This window comes from Symphalangus syndactylus, chromosome 19 (assembly GCF_028878055.3).
Source record: "Symphalangus syndactylus isolate Jambi chromosome 19, NHGRI_mSymSyn1-v2.1_pri, whole genome shotgun sequence".
Lineage (NCBI taxonomy): Eukaryota > Metazoa > Chordata > Mammalia > Primates > Hylobatidae > Symphalangus > Symphalangus syndactylus.
In genome coordinates, this window is record NC_072434.2 from 79,881,113 (window position 1) to 79,903,748 (window position 22,636).

General features: G+C 46.8%; 1 protein-coding gene across 4 annotated transcripts in view; it reads left to right on the top strand.

Moving 5' to 3' along the window:
* Window positions 1-22,636, top strand: part of TBCE (tubulin folding cofactor E) — a 75,681-nt gene that overhangs the window by 44,455 nt on the left and 8,590 nt on the right. For 2 of the 4 annotated variants that reach the window (XM_063613443.1, XM_063613444.1), the window contains 9 exons: window positions 2,185-2,273; window positions 9,463-9,562; window positions 12,806-12,905; window positions 16,306-16,382; window positions 17,821-17,916; window positions 18,458-18,522; window positions 18,616-18,680; window positions 19,386-19,538; window positions 20,833-20,986. In XM_063613443.1, coding sequence (XP_063469513.1) covers window positions 2,185-2,273; window positions 9,463-9,562; window positions 12,806-12,905; window positions 16,306-16,382; window positions 17,821-17,916; window positions 18,458-18,522; window positions 18,616-18,680; window positions 19,386-19,538; window positions 20,833-20,986 — 899 coding nt within the window. Of the gene's footprint in view, window positions 1-2,128; window positions 2,274-9,462; window positions 9,563-12,805; window positions 12,906-15,049; window positions 15,203-16,305; window positions 16,383-17,820; window positions 17,917-18,457; window positions 18,523-18,615; window positions 18,681-19,385; window positions 19,539-20,832; window positions 20,987-22,636 lie in introns of all 4 variants that reach the window. The other 2 variants (XM_055233943.2, XM_063613445.1) reach the window with 2 other exon arrangements.

Below are 22,636 nucleotides of genomic sequence, written 5' to 3' on the forward strand. Positions count from 1 at the left end.
GCAAACTACAGTTTGAAGTAGTTGGCTGTTTCATGAGATTCCTGTAGTTCTTTTTGGTGATGTCATAAGCCTACAACGCCGGCTTTTGGGCGGTTGCTGCGATAAAACGCAAGTATTTATGTACATCTATCATGCATCAATAGGAATATTTGTTTTATAAAAAAGCAAGTATCTCTTAAATCAGTGTGGAACTGGAAATGGAGTTGGTGGCATCCAGTCTGATTCCAGGGTTTGGGAAGTTGGGCAGTGCCCAGCAGACACTGAGTTGACAGGACATAAGTAATGATTAAGTTGTTTGGCCCTAACTACATACTTAATTGGAACTGTGAGGCATTTATTTTGGCCTAAGTACCATGAAAAAAATTACGGAAACCCTAAGGACCCTGTGGCCTGAGAAAGTTTGGGACCCTCTACCCTTGAATTCTGCTGCTGCCTTTTGTACCCTAGTTTTTCTTTCTTTTTTTTTTTTTTATTTTTTTTTTGAGACAGAGTTTCGCTCTTGTTGCCCAGGCTGTAGCGCAATGGTGTGATGTTGGCTCACTGCAACCTCTACCCTCCCGGGTTCAAGCAAGTCTCCTGTCTCAGCCTCCTGAGTAGCGATTCTCCTGTCTCAGCCTCCTGAGTAGCTGGGATTATAGGTGCCCGCCACTACGCCAGGCTAATTTGTGGTATTTTTTTTAGTAGAGACGGGGTTTCACCATGTTGGCCAGGCTGGTCTCCAACTCCTGACCCCAGGTGATCTGCCCGCCTTGGCCTCCCAAAGTGCTGGGATTACAAGCGTGAGCCACTGTGCGCGGCCATGTATTTGTTCTTTTGTGACTGGCTTATTTCACCTAGCATAATGCACTCAAGGTTCATCCACATTGTGGCATATGTCAGAATTTTCTTCCTTTTTTTTAAGTTCACACAATATTGCGTTGTATATGCGTGCCACGTTTTGTTTATCCTTTCATTTGTTGATGGACACTTGGGTTGCTTCCACCTCTTGACTACCAGGAATAATGCTGCTGTGAACTTGTGCATATACCGTGGCCTTTTAGAGATGTGAAGTCTGAGGCACAGAGGTGCTAATTCAAAGCCAAAGGAGATGGTGGAATTGGGATTTGAACTCAGGTAGTCTGGTTCCAGATTCTGTGTTCTTAGACATTATGTATGCAGATTCTTTTCATGAATAGGAAACACAAGATTCTCTACACTTAACAAATGGGTGCTGGAAGTATCTGGTCATGCTGAAGCTGGGCGTGCTCTCTAGGAAGTACCTTAGGGAGGCTTTTACATGTGAGTGCAAGAAGCACTCCATAGCATGTACTTCTGCTTGATTGGGAACAATCTAAATGTCAGCAGAAGAGTATCTACATTCCTTGTGGTCTGTTCATATAACAAACACTGTAAGGTGTGAAGATGAATGTCCTGGAGCTCCATGTGTCACCGTAGCGAAATCTCACCACTGAACAATAGACTGTTGAGGAAAAGTCAGGTGCGGAAGGCTCTGCGGAGTAGAATACCATTTATATCAAGTTTCAGAATATTAAAAAATGCTGTAATTGTTTAGGGATATGGAAATATATGGTAAAAATATTAAGAAATGCTTAAGATTAAATAAACACCAAATGTAGTATAAGGCCCTGGGGAGGGCTGGGTGCAGTGGCTCACGCCTGTAATCCCAGCACTTTGGGAGGCCAAGGTGGGTGGATCACTTGAGGTCAGGAGTTCGAGACCAGTCTGGCCAACACGGTGAAACCCTGTCTCTACTAAAAACACAGAAATTAGCCAGGCGTGGTAGCAAGTGCCTGTAATCCCAGCTACTGGGGAGGCTGAGGCAGGAGAATCACCTGAACCTGGGAGGCAGAGGTTGCAGTGAGCCTAGATCGTGCCACTGCACTCAAGCCTGGGCAACACAGCGAGACTCCGGCTAAAAAAAAAAAAAAAAAAAAGGTTACCCCTGGGAGTAGAGGGAGAATTGTGTTTGGAGAGGGCCCCAGAGGACTTCAGTTGCATTTGTAATGTTTCTAGTGCTCTTTTTCTTTTTTGTAATGCTTTATTTCTTAATTTGGGTGGTGGTTACTGGTATTTGTATATTATTTTTGGTACCCTTTTATATGTCTGAAATGTGTTTAATTTTTTAAAGGGCCAGTGGATAGCATACGTGCTTATGTATCCATGTGAACTCTGTTTTTCATGCAGTCAGCTGAGCAGGTTGCAAGAAGTTTCTCTGCGGAACTGTGCAGTAAGTTGTGCTGGTGAAAAAGGAGGAGCTGCCGAAGCATGTCCTAGTATCCTTTTCACCGAGAGCTTGTTACTGGAATCTGACTTTGGATTTGATACCTGTGCCAGAGACTGCTAATTGCCTACCCATTGTCCATTCTTAACAACTTCCTTCCTAATGCAGTTCAGTTTTGCTTGGTGTAGTTGGGGCCCAGATAAATTATTTACCTTCCCAGACCCCTTTGCTTGCAAGTTTGCCAGCATGACTTCCCCCAGTTGAGGTGGAAGTTTCTAGACCGGGCTCCTTGAAAGGGGGCACACTTGGCCGGGCGCAGTGGCTCACGCCTGTAATCCTAGCACTTTGGGAGGCTGAGGCAGGTGGATCATGAGGTCAGGAGATCGAGACCATCCTGGCCAAGATGGTGAAACCTGTCTCTACTAAAAATACAAAAATTAAACAGGTGTGGTGGCGTGTGCCTGTAGTCCCAGCCACTCAGGAGACTGAGGCAGGAGAATTGCTTGAACGCGGTAGGCGGAGGTTGCAGTGAGCTGAGATCGCGCCAGTGCACTCAGCCTGGCGACAGAGCAAGGCTTCGTCTCAAAAAAAAAAAGAAAGGGGGCACACTTGGTTGGCCTCTGCTTTTTGCCTGTTGCTTTTACCCTTCCCCTGCCTTGAGCGGATGGAAAGCCCAGGGCTTTGGCAGCTGTCTTACACGTGTGAAGAAAGCCATCCGGTACAGGTTGGGAGAGCAGAGGAGAGGGAACCTGGGCTGCTGACTATGTACTGGGAACCCAAGATGAATCTGCTTCAGCCCTGGTCTGTTTTCTCATGCAGTTCTTTTTTTTTTTTTTTTGAGATGGAGTCTTGCTCTGTCGCCTAGGCTGGAGTGCTGTGGCGTGCTCTCAGCTCACTGTAACTTCCGCCTCCCAGGTTCAAGTGATTCTTCTGCCCCAGCCTCCCGAGTAGCTGGGATTATGTGTGCCCGCCACCACGTCTGGCTGTTTTTTGTATTTTTAGTAGAGATGGGGTTTCGCCACATTGGCGAGGCTGGTCATGAACTCCGGACCTCAGGTGATTCCCCCGCCTCAGCCTCCCAAAGTGCTGAGATTATAGGTGTGAGCCACACACCTGGCCTAATGCAGTTATTTTTAGTGGGAAAGACTCTGGTTCTGGTTTCATGCAGCTGAATGCAGTTTGTTATAATACCCCAAAAGAGGCTCTTTATGAAGTTTGGAATCTCTTTTCCTTACCTTCTCTTATTAGTGTTATTTTTGTCATATATTTCTTTTTTGCCCATAAGCAAAAATGTTGGAGGTAAGTTAAAAGAAAATTTCAAGGATGGGCATGGTGGCTCATGCCGGTAATCTCAGCACTTTGGGAGGCTGAGACTGGAGGACTGTTTGAGACCAGCCTTGGGAACATTGTGAGACCTTGTCTCTATAAAAAATTACACAAAACAAAACAAAACTGGGTGTGGTGGCATGTGCCTGTTATCTCAGCTACTCGGGAGGCTGAGGTGGGAGGACTGCTTGAGCCCAGGAGTTTGAGGCTGTGATGAGCCATGATCATGCCACTGTACTTCAGCCTGGGAGACCCTGTTTCTATTAAGAAATTTCCTATGGAGGCTGGGCACAGTGGCTCATGCCTGTAATCCCAGCACTTTGGGAGGCAGAGGTGGGCGGATCACCTGAGGTCAGGAGTTTGAGACCAACCTGGCCAACATGGTGAAATTCCATCTCTACTAAAAATACAAAAATTAGCCAGGCATGGTGGTGCATGCCTGTAATCCCAGCTACTTGGGAGGCTGAGGCAGGGAGAATTTCTTGAACCCGGGAGGCGGAGGTTGCAGTGAGTGAGGTCATGCCATTGCACTCCAGCCTGGGTAACAGAGTGAGACTCTGTCTCAAAAAAAAGAAAGAAATTTCCCATGGAAACCAAATAGACTTTCTCTAACTTTAAAAGGTCTTTTCCCAATTCATTAAGTCTGTCTGATCTCTACATAATAACTTTTGCAAAAAATATCAGTTTTGATTAGTTTTTTTCTGAATGAAGAGATGCCAGGTGAAGTAGCTGTCTTTGGCAAAATGCCCCGACAGTGCAGTGAAGGAAATTAGATCAGAACTCTCTCTGTCTGTGTCTGAGGGTTCAATTCCCTTGGGGGAAACAGTCTGGGAGTCTGTTGGGACCTGTGGTAGCTGCAACATCCAGTCTCTGCCCCTGAGCAGCCTCCTCCGTTGACCCCAGCGTGTTGCAAATATGAGGTCATTTTCAGAAGTAGGCAGCTGGAGTGAGGGGAATAGAAGTGGATGCAGAAAAGAGTTTGCTGAGGAGCCAGTGCCACAGAAGTGTCAGAGCATTCTGCATTCTGCCTGGCCTATTCCTAAACTATTTCAGAAGATTGGTAATCGGGCCGTGTGCAGTGGCTCATGCCTGTAATCCCAGCACTCTGGGAGGCCAAGGTGGGTGGATCACCTGAGGTCAGGAGTTCAAGACCAGCCTGGCCAACATGGTGAAACACTGTCTGTACTAAAAATACAAAAAATTAACTGGGTATAGTTACGGGCGCCTCTAATCCCAGCTACTCAGGAGGAGGCTGAGGCAGGAGAATCGCCTGAACCCAGAAGGCAGAGATTGCAGTGAGCCGAGATCACACCACTGCACTCTAGCCTGGGTGACAGAGCAGGACTCTGTCTCAAAAAAAAAAAAAAAAAAGTGGGGGGCCAGGTGTGGTGGCTCACGCCTGTAATTCCAGCACTTTGGGAGGCCAAGGCGGGTGGATCACCTAAGGTCAGGAGTTCGAGACCAGCCTGGCCAACGTGGTGAAACCCCATCTCTACTAAAGTACAAAAATTAGCCAGGCATGGTGGTGGGCGCCTGTAATCCCAACTACTTGGGAAGCTGAGGCAGGAGAATCACTTGAACCTGGGAGGCAGAGGTTACAGTGAGCCGAGATCACGCCATTGCACTGCAGCCTGGGCGACAAGAGCGAGACTCCATCTCAAAAAAAGGACAGATGTGGCGGTAAATGGGTTTGGGAGTGCTGGCTGTTGGGTTGCTCAGAGCTGTCAGCAGTGTCCTGGAGAATCAGCATGTTGTTTGTTTATACTGCAGTTTTCTGGAGAAAAATGTCCCCCAGGACACGAAGAAATGAAGTTTCATGAAGATAATCAAGTCATGATTGGTATTTGCAGATACAGTGATAAATGTCTTGCAGCTCCCGGTTGAATTCTCACCGGAAGTTGAAGTATTGCTTTAGGTGCTTAATCCAGTCATCCTTTTTTGGGTTGGTCTGTCTTTGAGGTTATTTACTCGACCAGAAGTCAAGGCAGTGGGAGAGCTGCAGACCCAGGTATGTCAAATCTGAGGGCACTTCCAGGGCAGGGGATGAGCCTCCTCCTCCCTCATGACCTGCGGAGGAGAATCTGTGCCCAGGTGCTTGGCCTGTGCTTTCACGGGGGCTCCTTGAATGGTGTGTGTGGGAGGGGCGACCACATATTGACAGCTGTTGTCCGTGGTTGATTTCAGGATGTAGGTGGTCTGTGTGCTCTGTACAGACCTTAGAAACAATGATAACTCTAGGCTACATAATGGGAAGCAGCAGTGAGGGAAGCGTGATTGGACTTAAACCCTTCCTCAGCAGCCTAACAGCCGATTTAGCGGGGTTAATGGAAACACAGGGTGGCCAAAGTGTCACCCAGGGGCCGGGAAAGCACCCCTCGCACGAGCCTGCGTCAGGCAGTGTCAGGAAGCCAGGGCAGCCGAGGGGAGGCTGAGGAGGAGGAGTGGAGGAACAGTTCACAGAAGCCATCATGCAGGTGTGTCCCCAAGGGCGGAGGAGGAGCCCGAGGGGACCTGGAGGGTGTTTGCCGGGTCTGGAATTTTCGGTAGCCTGCACCGACTCTTTTCCCTTCCATTTGATGCGACGGCCACGGCAAAATCGAGGCTATTCTGCAGGTACTCATATTACTGGTTGAAATGCAACTGTTTACGAGGGTAGACCCTATTGTTAGCTCTTGGGCTGTAATAGTCCAGGCAGCTGGCAGGATTCGGGCATGGGTAGCTGGTGACCGGGTTTGGAGTCATCCCTTTCTTCGCATCTTCTCTGCCGTCCTTCTCTTGTTCCTGACCTTCTTGCAGAGCTTCCTGATTGGTTCCTGCCTAAAATTATTTCCTTTCTAACCAATGCTTTGGAGTGATGCTGCTGTTTTTGTAAAGAAACTTTCTCCACGTTTTATATATGTTTGATGACTCCTTGTTGCATTATGGGGTGCAATGAAATGGATTTTGGATCGAGGCTGACTTGGGTGTAACTTCCCACTTGTTCATTTGCACACAATGACACAGCCCTGTGACTGCTGTGCCACTGTTTGTTCTGCTGTGAAAAAGGAAAACAACCCAGCAATCAGCATAGCGCCTGGGTCTGGTTAGCAGTGGCAGCAGCAGTGCGGGTGGTGGCTGTCGCTGATGCTCGTTATTACTCTTTTTTTTTTTGGAGATGGAGTCTCGCTCTTTCACCCAGGCTGGAGTGCAGTGGCGTGATCTCGGCTCACCGTAACCTTCTGGCACTCAGGTTCAAGCAATTCTCCTGCCTCAGCCCCCTGAGTAGCTGGGACCACAGGTGCGTGCCACCACGCTTGGCTGATTTTTTTGTTTTTGTTTTTTTCGTTTTTTGAGATGGAGTTTCGTTCTTGTTGCCCAGGCTGGAGTGCCATGGCACGATCTTGGCTCACTGCTACCTTCGCCTCCCAGATTCAAGCGATTCTCCTGCCTCAGCCTCCCGAGTAGCTGGGATTACAAACATGCGCCACCATGCCCGGCTAATTTTGTATTTTTTGTAGAGATGGGGTTTCTCCGTGTTGGTCAGGCTGGTCTCGAACTCCTGACCTCAGGTGATCCGCCCGCCTTGGCCACCCAAAGTGCTGGGATTACAGGCATGAGCCATAGTTCCCGGCCTGATTTTTGTAACTTTAGTAGAGACAGGATTTCACCATGTTGGCCAGGCTGGTCTCGAACTCCTGACCTCAGGTGATCCGCCCACTTTGGCCTCTCAAAGTGCTGGGATTACAGGCGTGAGCCGCTGCGCCTGGCCTGGATCTTAGAGCTCTTCTTCTGTCACTGGCCACTCCTCCTCAGTCGCTTCTGTGGGACCTTTCTCTGGTTGCAGGGTGTTGGGTGTACCCCGAGGCTCAGACTTGGGAGCCCTGGGCTTCTTGAGAGACCTTCTGGGGTGTGGCTGGCACTCCTCCACAGCCTGCCCTCTTCCACATCCGTCTCTCCAGCTGCTGCTTTGATACCTCTGTCTGGATGTCTCATAGCCATCATAGATTTAGCATGTCCAAAACTAAGACCCCTCACGCCTGCTCATCCTGTAGCCTTTTCCCTCTTAATAAATGACAGTTCCAGTTGCACAGGCCACAGATCTTGGAGTTGTCCTTGACACTCCCTTTCTCCCATGCCCCACACCTAAATCCATTAGCAAATCCTGTGAGCCCCACTTCCAGAGTCAGACGCCCCCTCTGACGTGTTCTGCCCTCTCATGCTGCTGGTCTGCTCCGGCCTCCTGGAGACTCCCGGCCCTCCTTTGTTTCCCTGCAATCGTGCTCAACCCAGTAGCACAGTGACTTTTACTGTTTTTTTTTTTTTTTTTGACATAATATAGATCAAAGTCAAAGCAGAGTGATTTTTAAAAGACCCAGGTCACCTGTCACTGTTCCAAAGCCTCCAATATCTCCCGTTTCAAGCAAAGACTAGCAAAGACTTTGAAGTGGCCTGCAAGGCCCTTTGTGATGTGGCCTGGCCCCTTGTCCCTTGTGACCTTGTTTCTAGTACCCCCAAGCCCCTCTGCTCCAGTCACACAGGCGCTGGCGGTCCCGGTCATAGGCTGAGCTCATTCCCACCCCGGGGCCTTTGCTCTTGTCACTCCGCCGCCGTGTGCTCCTCTCCCAGATGGCGTTCCCCCATTTCCCTCAGCTCTCTGCTCAGATGCCCTCGTTAGAGGACGTGGTCTTCCCTGAGCACTGCATATAGAACAGCCACACACCTTTCCTGCGTGCCCTGCTCTGTCCCTGAGCACACAGGCCTGCCTGTGACATACTGTAGATGCCCCTGTGTCGCAATCGTCTCTCCCCAATGACACTGCTTTGCTCACTGTGATGCTCCTGGCCTTAAATAATTACTTGCAGAATAGACGAATGCATTGACTAATTTCCACACATACACGTATTAGATGAGAGTGTAGCTCCTCCACTAGCTGGCCTGGTCCTGCTGCAAGCTCCTCTTTCTCTGCAGGGACCTGGCTAAGCTGTGCCCCGTCTTGATGGTGCTGCGCCTGCACCTAGCCCCTCACCTCCACTTGTGTTGCCTGTAGGCTTTGCTTTTCCAGCCCCCCTGTGTTATCCTCTCTGAATCCCTGTATCAGGGGCAGTTGGAGTGATACTGTACAACTGCCTCCAGGCTACTGGACACCCTCTCAATTCCTAAGTCATGCACTTTTGAACATGTGTCCCAAGTTGACCCCTCTTCTCTCCCCTGTAGACGCTATTTATCTGGAGATTCCTATGGTAATGGTGCCCCATAGGAGGTCATGTGCTGGGGTGAGGCTTGTGTGTATACCTTAGGTGCTTTGGAAATCAAAGTTACCCTCACTGCTTTTCCCCACTCCTTTTGTTGGATAGTGCTAGGATGGCTTAGCGTTATGACATTTGGTTCTTTTTCATTTGATTGTAGATGTATGTCTCAAGTTTCATTTGAAACAATGAACTTTTAATTTATTTTTAGTTTTTTGAGAGTCTCACTCTGTCACCCAGGCTGGAGTGCAGTGGTGCAGTCTCCACTCACTGCAACCTCTGCCTCCCAGGCTCTAGAGATTCTCTTGCCTTAACCTCCTGAGTAGCTGGAATTACGAGCGCATGCCACCACACCTGGTTAATTTCTGTATTTTTTAGTAGAATGGGGTTTTGCCATGTGGGCCAGGCTGGTCTTGAACTCCTGACCTCAAGTGATTCCCCCGACCTTGGCATCCCAAAGTGCTGGGATTACAGGCGTGAGCCACCACGCCCGGCCTCACAATGAACTTTTTAGTTTCTCAGTGAAGTTTTGGATAACTTAAAAATATTATGTACTCCTGAAAAAATGTCAAGCTGACTATAGGGTATAAAATGAAAAGTTAAAGCGCTCATGCTCTGGAATTAAGAGTAACTACTTTTATGTCTTTTGTGAATCTTTTGAAATTACTGTTTCTTAACATGTGCTTTTAGATATTAGAAAGGTAGATTTGTCAAAAAACCTGTTGTCATCATGGGATGAAGTGATGCACATTGCTGATCAGCTCAGACACCTGGAAGTCCTTAATGTCAGGTATGAACTCTTGGCTGCTGAATTTTCATTAACAATAAAACTCATCTCTCCTTGCTTCCTCACAGCATCTCTGTGGAAAGAGGTAGGGAGCCGGAAGGATTACGGCTGCCACCCGATGATACGGGAGTTAAGAAGAAATGACTCAGGCTGATAGTGAGGGTATGGAAGTCCTCAGTAAGGTTTTCCTTTTAATGAAAAGCAGCCCCAAATTATTTTCCTTTCTAACACAAGCAGCCTGTAAAATCGAGCTGCAGACATAGATGCGGACAGTTGAGCCAATCAGGTTCAAGATGGCAGCTCCATCTTCCCTTCTCTTTTCCAGCCACGTGTACAGTAAGGAGCAGACAAGATGGCGCCAGCCAAAGGGAAATTTCATTTACATAGTAAGATTAGGGTGGGGTGGCCAGCCTTTCCCGGCTATGTAAATGTCATGCCTGATTGAACCAATCTGTGAGCATTAAGTAAATCAGACACTGCCTCCTCAAGTCAAACTAAAATCTGTGCATCTGGGCCGGGTGCAGTGGCTCACTCCTGTAATCCCAGCACTTTGGGAAGCCGAGGCAGGTGGATCACCTGAGGTCGGGAGTTCGAGACCAGCCTGACCAACATGGAGAAACCCTGTCTCTACTAAAAATACAAAATTAGCTGGGCGTGGTGGCATTCTACTGTAGTCCCAGCTACTCAGGAGGCTGAGACAAGATAATTGCTTGAACCCGGGAGGCAGAGGTTGCAGTGAGCTGAGATCGCGCCATTGCACTCCAGCCTGGGCGATAGAGCAAGACTCCATCAAAAAAACAAACAAGGGCCAGGCGCAGTGGCTCACGCCTGTAATCCCAGCACTTTGGGAGGCTGGGGCGGGCGGATCACGAGGTCAGAGATTGAGACCATCATAGCTAATAACAAGGTGAAACCCCGTCTCTACTAAAAATACAAAAAATTAGCCGGGCGTGGTGGTGGGCACCTGTAGTCCCAGCTACTCGGGAGGCTGAGGCAGAAGAATGGCATGAACCTGGGAGGCGGAGCTTGCAGTGAGCCGAGTATCTGTGTCCTAAATTTTCCTGGTAGGAGAAGAGGAACACCAGGTATATACCCCAGACAATGTAGCTGCTTCACTAGTAGACATTTTTATACAGCCAGATTTTGGTTTACTTGAATTTATCTAAATTTAACTTTAAGGACACATTTAATCTTTAAGGACACTTTATTTATTTATTTATTTATTTATTTATTTATTTGAGACAGAGTCTAGCCCTGTCTGGGGTGCAGTGGCGTGATCTTGGCTCACTGCAACCTCTGCCTCCCGGGTTTGAGCGATTCTGCTGCCTCAGCCTCCTGAGTAGCTGGGACTACAGGCACGAGCCACCACGCCCAACTAATTTTTGTATTTTTAGTAGAGACGGGGTTTCACTATGTTGGCAAGGATAGTCTCAATCTCTTGACCTCGTGATCCGCCCGCCTCAGCCTCCCAAAGTGCTGGGATTACAGGTGTGAGCCACTGTGCCAAGCCTTATTTATTTATTTGTGTATATATATATATATTTTTGAGATGGAGTCTCACTCTTGTCGCCCAGGCTGGAGTGCAATGGCGTGATCTCGGCTCACTGTAGCCTCCCCTTCCCAGGTTCAAGGGATTCTCCTGCCTCAGCCTCCTGAGTAGCTGGGACTATAGGTGCCCAACACCACTGCCGGCTACTTTTTGTATTTTTAGTAGAGGCAGGGTTTCGCCGTGTTGGCCAGGCTGGTCTTGAATTCCTGACCTCAGGTTTTCCACCCACCTCGGCCTCCCAAAGTGCTGGAATTACAGGCGTGAGCCACCATGTCCTGCCTCTTTAAGGACACTTTAATCTTTAAGGAGCACATTGATTATTATAGCCTTGTAAAAGGTCACATGAGGTGATTCATGAATAAGGAATGTGTTTTAACTTTTATCAAATGGGGATGAGTTAGATTGACATTGAACTGCAAGATCTTATTTCTTTTTAGCCTGACCGTAAAGATGGAAGGTTGGGGGAGGTGCTATTTAATTGGGGAGTAGGAGAAGAGAGGTGATATTATTAAAAGTGCTTGTTTATTTGAAAACTTCTAGCGTTTAATTGCTGTAGAAATGAGTAATTTCATTGGGATACTGTTTAATTCTGTTTTTATAAGGATTTTTCATTAATCTACCTATTTTACTAATGTCACACTTTTCTAGACCTTCCTGAATATTTGATTTGTTTTAATCTCAGAACCTAACTTTCCAAGGGCTTAGCCAGGCTTCCTCCTTTTTTTTTTTTTTTTGAGGCAGAGTCTCACTCTGTTGCCCAGGCTGGAGTGCAGTGGTGTGATCTTGGCTCACTGCAACCTTCGCCTCCCAGAGTCAAGCGATTCTCCTGCGTCAGCCTCCCAAGTAGCTGGGACTAGAGGTGCCTGCCACCACGCCCGGCTAATTTTTTATTTTTAGTAGAGACGGGGTTTCATCATGTTGGCCAGGCTAGTCTTGAACTCCTGACCTCAGGTGATCCATCTGCCTTGGCCTCCCAAAGTTCTGGGATTACAGGCATGAGCTACTGTGCCTAGCACAGGTTTCCCCTTTCATTCTTGAACCATTTTTGCATAGACAGGTGAGTGTACAGTAAAGCAGGTAGACAGGCCTGAATGAGTTGTGCTCCCAAATAGAGCAAACGGGGATAATTCAACCCATGGTGTCTCATCTTCTGGAAATACGGGCTTGTGTTTTTTAATAGTATCTTTCAAAGTGACTGTCAGGATTGAATACTTTCTGAGATTAGGGTTTTGAGAAAGAATTTAAGGGGCAATAATTTCATCCATCTTCATAGCCAAAGGGCAGACTCTATGTTTAGAGAAGCAAAATTCTAGCCCACGATTCAGTGTATCAGTAAGACTGGAGAACGGGACTTTGTTTTGCAATATCCAGAGCCATATCTTGTGAAGCTGGAAGCTCACCTTGCAAACGCCTGAGTTTTGGGTTTAGGAAGCCTGCAGCCGCATACAGCTGCCCTAATCCTGTGAAAGCATCTTTACACAGCTGATACCAAAAAGTGGTATGTTGTAAATGTTAAAAATTAGGTAGTCTTGATTCACTTGAATCATTAAAAAAGTGATTTTTAAAATATAATTCCATTTTAAGATTGAAACAAATCAAACCCCTTAGATTAAAACCCAAATTGTTGCTTTCAATAACTATTTCAGTTGGGTTTACTGTATAGAAATAAGTATATTGTATCTTTTTTTTCTACACAGTGAAAATAAACTAAAATTTCCCTCCGGTTCAGTATTAACTGGAACGCTTTCTGCACTGAAGGTTTTAGTCCTCAATCAAACAGGAATAAAGTGGGCTGAGGTAATCATATTTCTTTGGTTTATTACACATTAATAAGCAATTAAAAATGTTTGGTTTAATAGGGAATTGTTAGTACAGTTTAATAGTGCAGCTGTGGCTTCATTTAAATCATCCCAATATCTATTAATAGATAACAGGATTCTTTAAAGTGCCTTATAAAAACGAGTTAAAAGAGCATCATAGTTGAGTTTTGCATCTAGAAATCCATGTCCTATTTCAGCTCATTTTGACTTGTTCTGGTGCCTTTATAAACAGTGGTGCCCCGTTGTGGTATGAACAAGTATGTGCTGAGCTTCGAAAAGCCGTAGTGTTGGCTAGTGACTAGCTTCCTGAGTTTTCCTGTAAGTTTTTTTTAGAACAGAAGCCAAGCAGCAGAAAGGTTCTCACATCATTTTCTTGTTAGAAGTTCGGCTCTTGGAATCCACTGTTCATTTTATACAGCCGGGCTCAAAAGTAGACTTGTGGGTCCTTGGCACAGCAGCATTTGGGACTTATATCTGGCAGTACTATTTCCTGTCCAAGGTGTACTGACTTCATACACCCAGAGCGTTCCACTTTCTTTTTTTTTTTGAGACGGAGTTTTACTCTTGTTGCCCAGGCTGGAGTGCAATGGTGCAGTCTCGGCTCACTGCAACCTCCGTCTCCCAGGTTCAAGCCATTCTCCCGCCTCAGCCTCCCAAGTAGCTGGGATTACAGGCATGTACCACCACGCCCAGCTAATTTTGCATTTTTAGTAGAGACGTAGAGACACGGTTTCTCCATGTTGGTCAGGCTGGTCTCGAACTCCTGACCTCAGGTGATTTGCCCGCCTCGGCCTCCCAAAGTGCTGGGATTACAGGTGTGAGCCACCGTGCCCAGCTCACTTTCATTTGTATTTATTTTTCTTGAGACAGTCTCGCTCTGTTGCCCAAGCTGGAGTACAGTGGCGCAATCTTGGCTCACTGCAACTTTCGCCTCCCAGGTTCAAGTGATTCTCCCGCCTCAGCCTCTCAGGTAGCTGGGATTACAGGCATGTGCCACCGTGCCCAGCTAATTTTGTATTTTTAGTAGAGACAGAGTTTCTCCATGTTGGTCAGGCTGGTCTCGAACTCCTGACCTCAGGTGATCCACCCGCCTCAGCCTCCCAAAGTCCTGGGATTACAGGCGTGAGCCACTGTGCCCAGCCCACTTTCATTTTTTATTTATTTATTTTTCTTGAGACAGAGTCTCGCTCTGTTGCCCAAGCTGGAGTGCAGTGGCGTGATCTCGGCTCACTGCAACCTCCGTCTCCTGGGTTCAAGCAATTCTCCAGCCTCAGCCTCCCAAGTAGCTGGGATTACAGGCGCTCGCCACCATGCCCAGCTTATTTTTGTATTTTTAGTAGGGACGGGGTTTCACCATGTTGGCCAGGATGGTCTTGAACTCCTGACGTCAAATGATCTGCCCGCCTCAGCCTCCCAAAATGCTGGGATTACAGGCGTGAGCCACCGCGCCCAGCTCGGGCATTCCACTTTCAAACCAAGGGTGTAGAAATACATTCCCAGCCATGTTTACCCAGGAAGTGCCACAGAGGCCACTCAGACAGGTGGGCCCCTTGTGCCCTTAATATGCCCACGGCCATGGAGCCTCTTTCCTAGGGCCCCTCCTCTGTGAGGTGCTTACTCCCTCTCAAGGTGTAGATGTAGCTGGAAGACAAGAAGGGGCCAGGCACTGGCACTGGGGCTCACACCTGCAATCCCAGCGCTTTGGGAGGCTGAGGTGGGAGGATCACTTGAGCCCAGGAGTTTGAGGCTGCAGTGAGCTAGGATTGCACCTTTGCACTCCAGCCTGGGCGACAGAGCAAGACCCATCTCACCCTCCAAATAAACTAGGAAGGGCACACAGAAATTCAGGTGGTGGGGATGGCAGTAAAGTTCCAATGAGAAAATTTAGAAATAGTTGGTGAGGCTGGTCATGGTGGCTCTCGCCTATAATTCCAGCCAGCACTTTCAGAGGCCCAGGCAGGAGAATCGCTTGAGGCCAGGAGTTCAAGACCCACCTAGGCAACATAGAAAGATCCTGTAGATGCTATATATATATATATATATTATTATTATTATTATACCTAATTATATAATATATAATAATTTTTTGTAAAATTTTTTTTTGTAAAAAAAAAAAATTAGGCTCATGCGCAGTGTGGTGGCAGCAGGCACGGTCTCGACATGCAGAAAGATGCCAGCAAGTTCGTGGATCTGTGCGTGCTGCAGAAATGCTCCACCAGCAACTGCATCATCAGTGCCAAGGACCACACATCCATGCGGATGAACGTGGCCAAGGCCAGTGAGGTCACGGGCAGGTTTAACAGCCAGTTTAAAACCTGTGCTATCTGCAGGACTGTTTGCAGGATGGGTGAGTCAGATGATTCCATTCTCTAATTGGCCATGGCCAAGGGCGTCATCTCAACTATTTGGTTTTTGAGATGGAGTCTTGCTCTGTTGCCTAGGCTGGAGTGCAGTGGTGTGATACTGGCTCACTGCAACCTCTGCCTCCTGGGCCAAAACGATTCTCCTGCCTCAGCCTCCCAAGTAGCTGGGATTACAGACGTGCACTACCACGCCCGGCTAATTTTTTGTATTTTTCGTAGAGATGGGTTTTCACCATGTTGGCCAGGCTGGTCTCAAACTCCCGACCTCAAGCAGTCTGCCCGCCTCGGCCTCCCAAAGTGCTGGGATTACAGGCATGTGCCACATAACTGGCCATTTTTGTATTTTTAGTAGTAATGGGGTTTCATCATGTTGGCCAGGCTGGTCTCCAACTCCTGACCTCAAGTGATCCACCTGCCTCGGCCTCCCAAAGTGCTGGGATTACAGGCATGAACCACCATGCCCGACCTCAAAGAACTTTTGACTGGAGAGAATCATGGATGTAGAATATTTGTCATAAATATATAATGAAAACTTTAAAAAATGTATAATTAAAAAAATAGTGAAAGAAATAATTGTTGAGAAATTTATGAAAGGATGTGAAAAATTAGCATATCCTTTACAAACCCAGATTGGCATTTAGAATTGGGGAAAAGTGTGTAACATCAATTTACTTATTTTGGTTAAGCAAATTCTATCAAATAATAATATGTGCAGTTAGTATCTCCTGTTCCACCTCGTAGCTGCTTTACCTAAACCATGCATTGACACCTACCTCCAAGGCCTCAAAGTGCCCACAGTATGTGCCCCCACAGCATTAAAATGCACCCCCTTAACATTCTATTTATCACCCCCCACCACCGTTCCAGGCCTGAAACATAGTCTTATGAACTGTCCTTGAAGCACTTGTTTGCTGAAACAGTAACTGAGCTGAATCCTTGTGGTGGTTCCTGTGAACACCCGGGAAGAAACAGCCAGCAGAGGCCACCTGAGCCTGAACCGAGTTTCTCTTCCAGGTGCTGCGGTGTGCTGCGGGTTGCCCACGCCTGGAGGAACTCTACCTTGAGTCTGACAATATTTTCATTTCCAAAAGGTAACTAGCGCTTACCTGAATGCATCTATCCCCATTTAATCATCATTCTGAGTAAATAAATGGTATCAATTATATCTAACCTTAATTTTTAGAAGGATTTGCAAACAAGAATTAGGAAAAATGCTTATTATTCATTGCCTTTGCAAATTAGAGTTTCACTAATTGGTTCTAATCAAAGGAAACTCATCAGAATTAAATATTTGTGAAGACATGAGTTATATTAGTTTTGCATCAGTGTATTAACTTGCTGTTTCTTTTTTTTTTTTTTTTTTTGAGACAGAGTCTCACTCTGTCGCCCAGGCTGGAGTGCAGTGGCGATCTTGGCTCACTGTAACCTCCGCCTCCTGAGTTCAAGCGATTCTCCTGCCTCAGCCTCCCGAGTAGCTGGGATTATAGGTGCCTGCCACCACGCCCGGCTAATTTTCTTTATTTTTAGTAGAGATGGGGTTTCACCGTCTTGGCCAGGCTGGTCTCGAACTCCTGACCTTGTGAGCCACTATGCCTGGCCAACTTGCTATTTCTAAATGGAAGTTCTGTAGGATATGCCATAAGGATTAAATAATGTATTTTTCATTAGCATCATCTGTTTAAGATCATTGTACCAAAGTCCATGTAAAACCTTGTTCTCTGAAATATATTGCTGCCTCATCTCCTTTTTAAATTAATAATATTAAATTACTATGTAAAATTAACCTAACTGTGGGAAAATTTACAACAAATTCTGAATTAAAGGATTCAGAATCTTAAAGATTTTCGTTTACAGAAGGGTTTCATTATGTAGGCAAATGCAGGTGTTTTTTTTTTTTTTTTTTTTTGAGACAGAGTTTCGTTCTTGTCACCCAGGCTGGAGTGCAATGGCGCCATCTCGGCTCACTGCAACCTCCACCTCCCTGGTTCAAGTGATTCTCCTGCCTCAGCCTCCCGTGTAGCTGGGACTACAGGCACGTGCCACCATGCCTGGCTAATTTTTGTATTTTTAGTAGAGACGGGGTTTCACCATGTTGGCCCAGCTGGTCTTGAATTCGACCTCAGGTGATCCGCCTGCCTCGGCCTCCCAGTGCTGGGATTATAGGCGTGAGCCACCGTGCCTGGCCTGCAGGTTTTTTAAATTAAATTTTTTTATTTTGAGATAATCATATATTCACATGAAGTTTTATAAGAAATGATACACAGAGATCACTTGTACCCATGACCCAGGTTCCCCCATTGGTAACAAGTTGCAAAACTATGATATAGGATCACAGGCTAGGTGTGACACTGATACCGGCAGGAATGTGTGCATCACCACAGGGACCCCTCAGGTTGCCCCTTTACAGTCATATTCACTTGCTTCTTACCCCCAACCCTCCATCGCACCAAATGCAGGGGTTTTAAGGCTGTATCTTTGAAAACAATTAAGAGATAAATTCACGGTGAAAAAATTTTATTTTCCATACAGGCCAACAGATGTTCTCCAGACAATCAAGTTATTAGACCTTTCCTCTAATCAATTAATTGATGAAAATCAGCTGTATCTTATAGCCCACCTGCCCAGGTAATTTGCCCCTAAATGCCTGATACAATAGTGTTCAGTCAATTCTTAGTGAAGCAGTTTTCCTATGCTATGTATGCTTTCTCAGTAGAAACGTGATCACAATGATGGAATTTCTAAATTGAGTAATTGCCTTTGGGAAATTTTCATTTGAATTCATTTAGAAAATTTACTTGTGAACCCTGTATAATGTGAACTATGTCTGTACCAGATAATTGGAAGAATGAATAATTTGACCCTGGTGATAATGCCAAGAGTCATTCATTAAACTCCGGGCAGGAGACTGTGTCTCTTTCCTCTGAGACGCATTTAGCACCTGACATAGCAGTAGGTACTCAAGAACCATTAGGTGACCATAGAGTCATTAGAACATAGGATAAAGAGTTCACTTTGCACGTCCTAAGTTGGACTTTATGATTTCTCAGTATTTTACATGGGATTAAAAACCCAGGGTGTAGGAAAAAATTTACAAACCGAGTCTGGTTGATACCCCATAGCATTTTAAATTGTTCTGTGTAATCAAATTTTACATTTTGAATTTCAGGTTAGAAAAATTAATCCTCTCTGACATTGGAATTTCTTCTCTACATTTTCCGGATGCTGGAATTGGTATATAAGATTAGTAAAGTTCCCCACTGCCCCCCCACACTATACTTCAGCTACTTTCACTTCTACTGTGTAACTTCATTCCTCTTTTTATAGGGTGCAAAACATCCATGTTCCCGTCCTTGAAGTACCTTGTAGTAAATGACAATCAGATATCACAAGTAAGAGCTGCTTCGGAGTATGCCCAGCACACTGTTGCCTCTTTCCACTCTCATGGCAGAGTTTGGAGGTTCCTTCTACCAAAAAAGTAAAAAAAAAATTAAATCGAAAGAGAAATGCCTCCTCAGCGTGAAACTCCTCATAAGAAGCCAAAAATATTAAGAAAGAAATTAGTTCACTTCACACTTAAGTGGACTTCACACTTAAACGGCACATAATAGAGTAAAAGTGGCTGGGCGCGGTGGCTCACGCCTGTAATCCCAGCACTTTGGGAGGCCGAGGTGGGCGGATCACCTGAGGTCAGGAGTTCGAGACCAGCCTGACCAACATGGTGAAACCCCATCTCTACTAAAAAAAAAAATACAAAATTAACCAGGCGTGGTGGTGCTTGCCTGTAATCCCAGCTACTCGGGAGGCTGAGGCAGGAGTCGCCTGAACTCAGGAGGCAGAGGTTGCAATGAGCTGAGATCGCGCCATTGCACTCCAGCCTGGGAAACAAGCGAAACTCCGTCTCAAAAAAAAAAAAAAAAAAAAAAAAAAAAAGAGTAAAAGTATGTGGTCTTTCTAGAGGGGGTTGCTTAGTGCATGATGAAATTCCCTGCCTCAGATTAGAACTAGGGACATGCTTTCCTGTTGCTGGTTCAAACTTCTGCAAAAGTAGCGTGAAACATACTGCTTTTCATTTATTTCCTTTTGCTGTGTTTCAGTGGTCGTTTTTCAATGAGCTAGACAAGTTACCAAGTCTACGGGCTTTGTCCTGCCTAAGAAACCCCCTGACCAAAGAGAACAAAGAAGCAGAGACGGTGCGTCTGCTCATTATTGCCAGCATTGGCCAGCTGGAGACGCTGAACAGATGTGAGGTGAGCACTGGCGTCATGACTAGCTATTTTTTAGACTAGAAAATAAATGATTTTAGGCCAGGTGCCGTGGCTCACACCTGTAATCCCAGCACTTCGGGAGGCTGGGGCAGGCTGATCGCTGGAGTCCAGGAGTTCGAGACCATCCTGGGCAATCTGGTGAAACCCCATGTCTACAAAAAATACAGAAATTAGCTGCGTGGTGGCGCGCGCCTGTAAGTGCTTGTAGTCCCAGCTACTCAGGAGGCTGAAGTGGGAGAATCACCTGAGCCCGGGAGGCCAAGGCTGCAGTGGGCCATGAACATGCTACTGCACTCCAGCCTGGGCAATGGAGTGAGACCCTGTCTTAATTTAAAAAAAAACAAAACAAAAAAGTAAAAAAATTATTTTTGAATATTGTAAAGGGGGTGAGATGTAGCTTTCCTCAGAATGGTAAAAGATGAGCCTTGTGCAGTTTCATAATAGTGGTTCCTTTCCAGCTCCTCGGGAGAGAGTACTCCACTTAGATCAGTGCACTATCGTTTGAGGCATACCAGGCACCTTCTCCATGTTTTCAGGGTATGTAGACAGAAAGAACACAGACCGCAGAGCTGCTTTCTCCTCTCCTTCTCAGCCACTCTTCCCCATAAAAGTGGGAAGTCCATGCCTTGTCCTTGCTGGCACTTTTGTGCATTCACTGGGAGTCAGTCAGCTCCACCAGAGCAGGCGCCTCCAGGCAGACCTCGGGGAGGCGGCCCAGGGTACCTGGTGTAGTCCTGAAACTGGCCTATGTGCAAGTACTCGCATGAATTAAAAGTGTAGGCCAGGCACGGTGGCTCACACCTGTAATCCCAGCACTTTGGGAGGCCGAGGTTGGCAGATCATGAGGTCAGGAGATCGACATCATCCTGGCTAACACGGTGAAACCCCGTCTCTACTAAAAATACAGAAAAATTAGCCAGGCATGGTGGCGTGCACCTGTAATCCCAGCTACTCCAGAGGCTGAGGCAGAAGAATCACTTGAATCTGGGAGGTGGAGGTTGCAGTGAGCTGAGATCATGCCACTGCACTCTAGCCTGGGCGACAGAGCGAGACTCCATCTCAAATTAAAAAAAAAAGAGTGTAAAACTGAAATTCTTTTTTCTAATAAACCCCTGAGTTCTGTCAATGTTAAAAAGAAGGGTGAAAACTGTATCTTGTCCCTCTCAATTTCATATTTTCTGCATGTGCTATGGAGGAAGGACAAGGTGCAAAATGCAAAGGACTTGTTAGAAAAAAAGCTTTCTAATAGGCTTGTTTTTATGTCACATCAACATAGATTCTCCCCGAGGAGAGGCGGAGAGCTGAGCTTGACTACCGAAAAGCTTTTGGAAATGAGTGGAAACAGGCTGGTGGACATAAGGATCCGGACAAAAACAGACTCAGCGAAGAATTCCTCATAGCCCATCCCAGATACCAGCTCCTCTGCCTGAGTACGTGCGTATACACTGGTGGCCTTCAGGTGGTGGATTTCCAGCTGCAACAAAGTTTTTTCTTGGGTATCAAAAGAGGTTCTCAGTGTTGCTTTTGCCCTTCTTCCTTTCCTGGGCTTTTTGTATTCATCTAAATGGACTATAGGCACTTTCCTGGAGTGAGGGCAGCAGGGCAAGAGCAGTATCTTTCAGCAGGAGGAACCTGGGAGACTGTTTATGTTCTTGAAGTGGAGAGGTTTGGGGAAGGGAAAGCAATTCTTTTATTTTTAAGAGATGGAGTCGGCCTGGCACGGTGGCTCGTGCCTGTAATCCCAGCACTTTGGGAGGCCGAGGCGGGCAGATCACGAGGTCGGGAGATCGAGACCATCCTGGCTAACACGGTGAAACCCCGTCCCTACTCAAAATACAAAAAAAAAAAAAATGAGCCAGGCGTGGTGGCGGTCGCCTGTAGTCCCAGCTACTCAGGAGGCTGAGGCAGGAGAATGGCGTGAACCCGGGAGGCGGAGCTTGCAGTGAGCCTAGATCACGCCACTGTACTCCAGCCTGGGCAACAGAGCGAGACTCCATCTCAAAAAAAAAAAAAAGTCTTGCTCTGTCGCGCAGGCCCAGGCTGGAGTGATCTCGGCTCACTGCAACCTCTGCCTCCCGGGTTCAAGTTATTCTTTTGCCTTAGTCTCCTGAGTAGCTGTGATTAGAGGCGCCCGCCACCACGCCTGGCTAATTTTTGTATTTTTAGTAGAGACAGGGTTTCACCATATTGGCCAGGCTGGTCTTGAACTCCTGACCTCAAGTGATCTACCCGCCTCAGCCTCTCAAAGTGCTGAGATTATAGGTGTGAGCCACCGTGTGTGGTGGGAAAGCACTTCTTTTTCTTTTTTTTTTTTTTTTTTTTTTTTTTGAGACAGAGTCTTGCTCTGTCACCCAGGCTGGAGTGCAGTGGCACAATCTCAGCTCATTGCAACCTCCACCTCCTGGGTTCAAGTGATTCTCCTGCCTCAGCTTCCAGAGTAGCTGGGACTACAGGTGTGCACCACCATGCCTGGCTAATTTTTGTATATTTATTTTTTGAGATGGAGTTTCGTTCTGTTGCCCAGGCTGGAGTGCAGTGGTGCAATCTCGGCTCACTGCAACCTCCGCCTCCTGGGTTCAAGCAATTATCCTGCCTCAGCCTCCTGAGAAGCTGGGATTACAGGCATGCGCCACTATGCCTGGCTAATTTCTTTTGTATTTTTAGTAGAGACGGGGTTTCATTATACTAGCCAGGCTGGCTTCGAACTCCTGACTTTGTGATCTGCCTGCCTCAGCCTCCCAAAGTGTTGGGATTACAGGCGTGAGCCACTGCGCCTGGCTGGGAAATCACTTCTTTTTTTTTTTTTTTTTTTTGTGAGACGGAATCTCGCTCTGTCGCCCAGGCTGGAGTGCAGTGGCGCGATCTCCGCTCACTGCAAGCTCCGCCTCCCGGGTTCACGCCATTCTCTTGCCTCAGCCTCCCGAGTAGCTGGGACTACAGGCACCCGCCACCACGCCTGGCTAATTTTTTGTATTTTTAGTAGGGACGAGGTTTCACCGTGTTAGCCAGGATGGTCTCGATCTCCTGACCTCTTGATCTGCCCGCCTCGGCCTCCCAAAGTGCTAGGATTACAGGCGAGA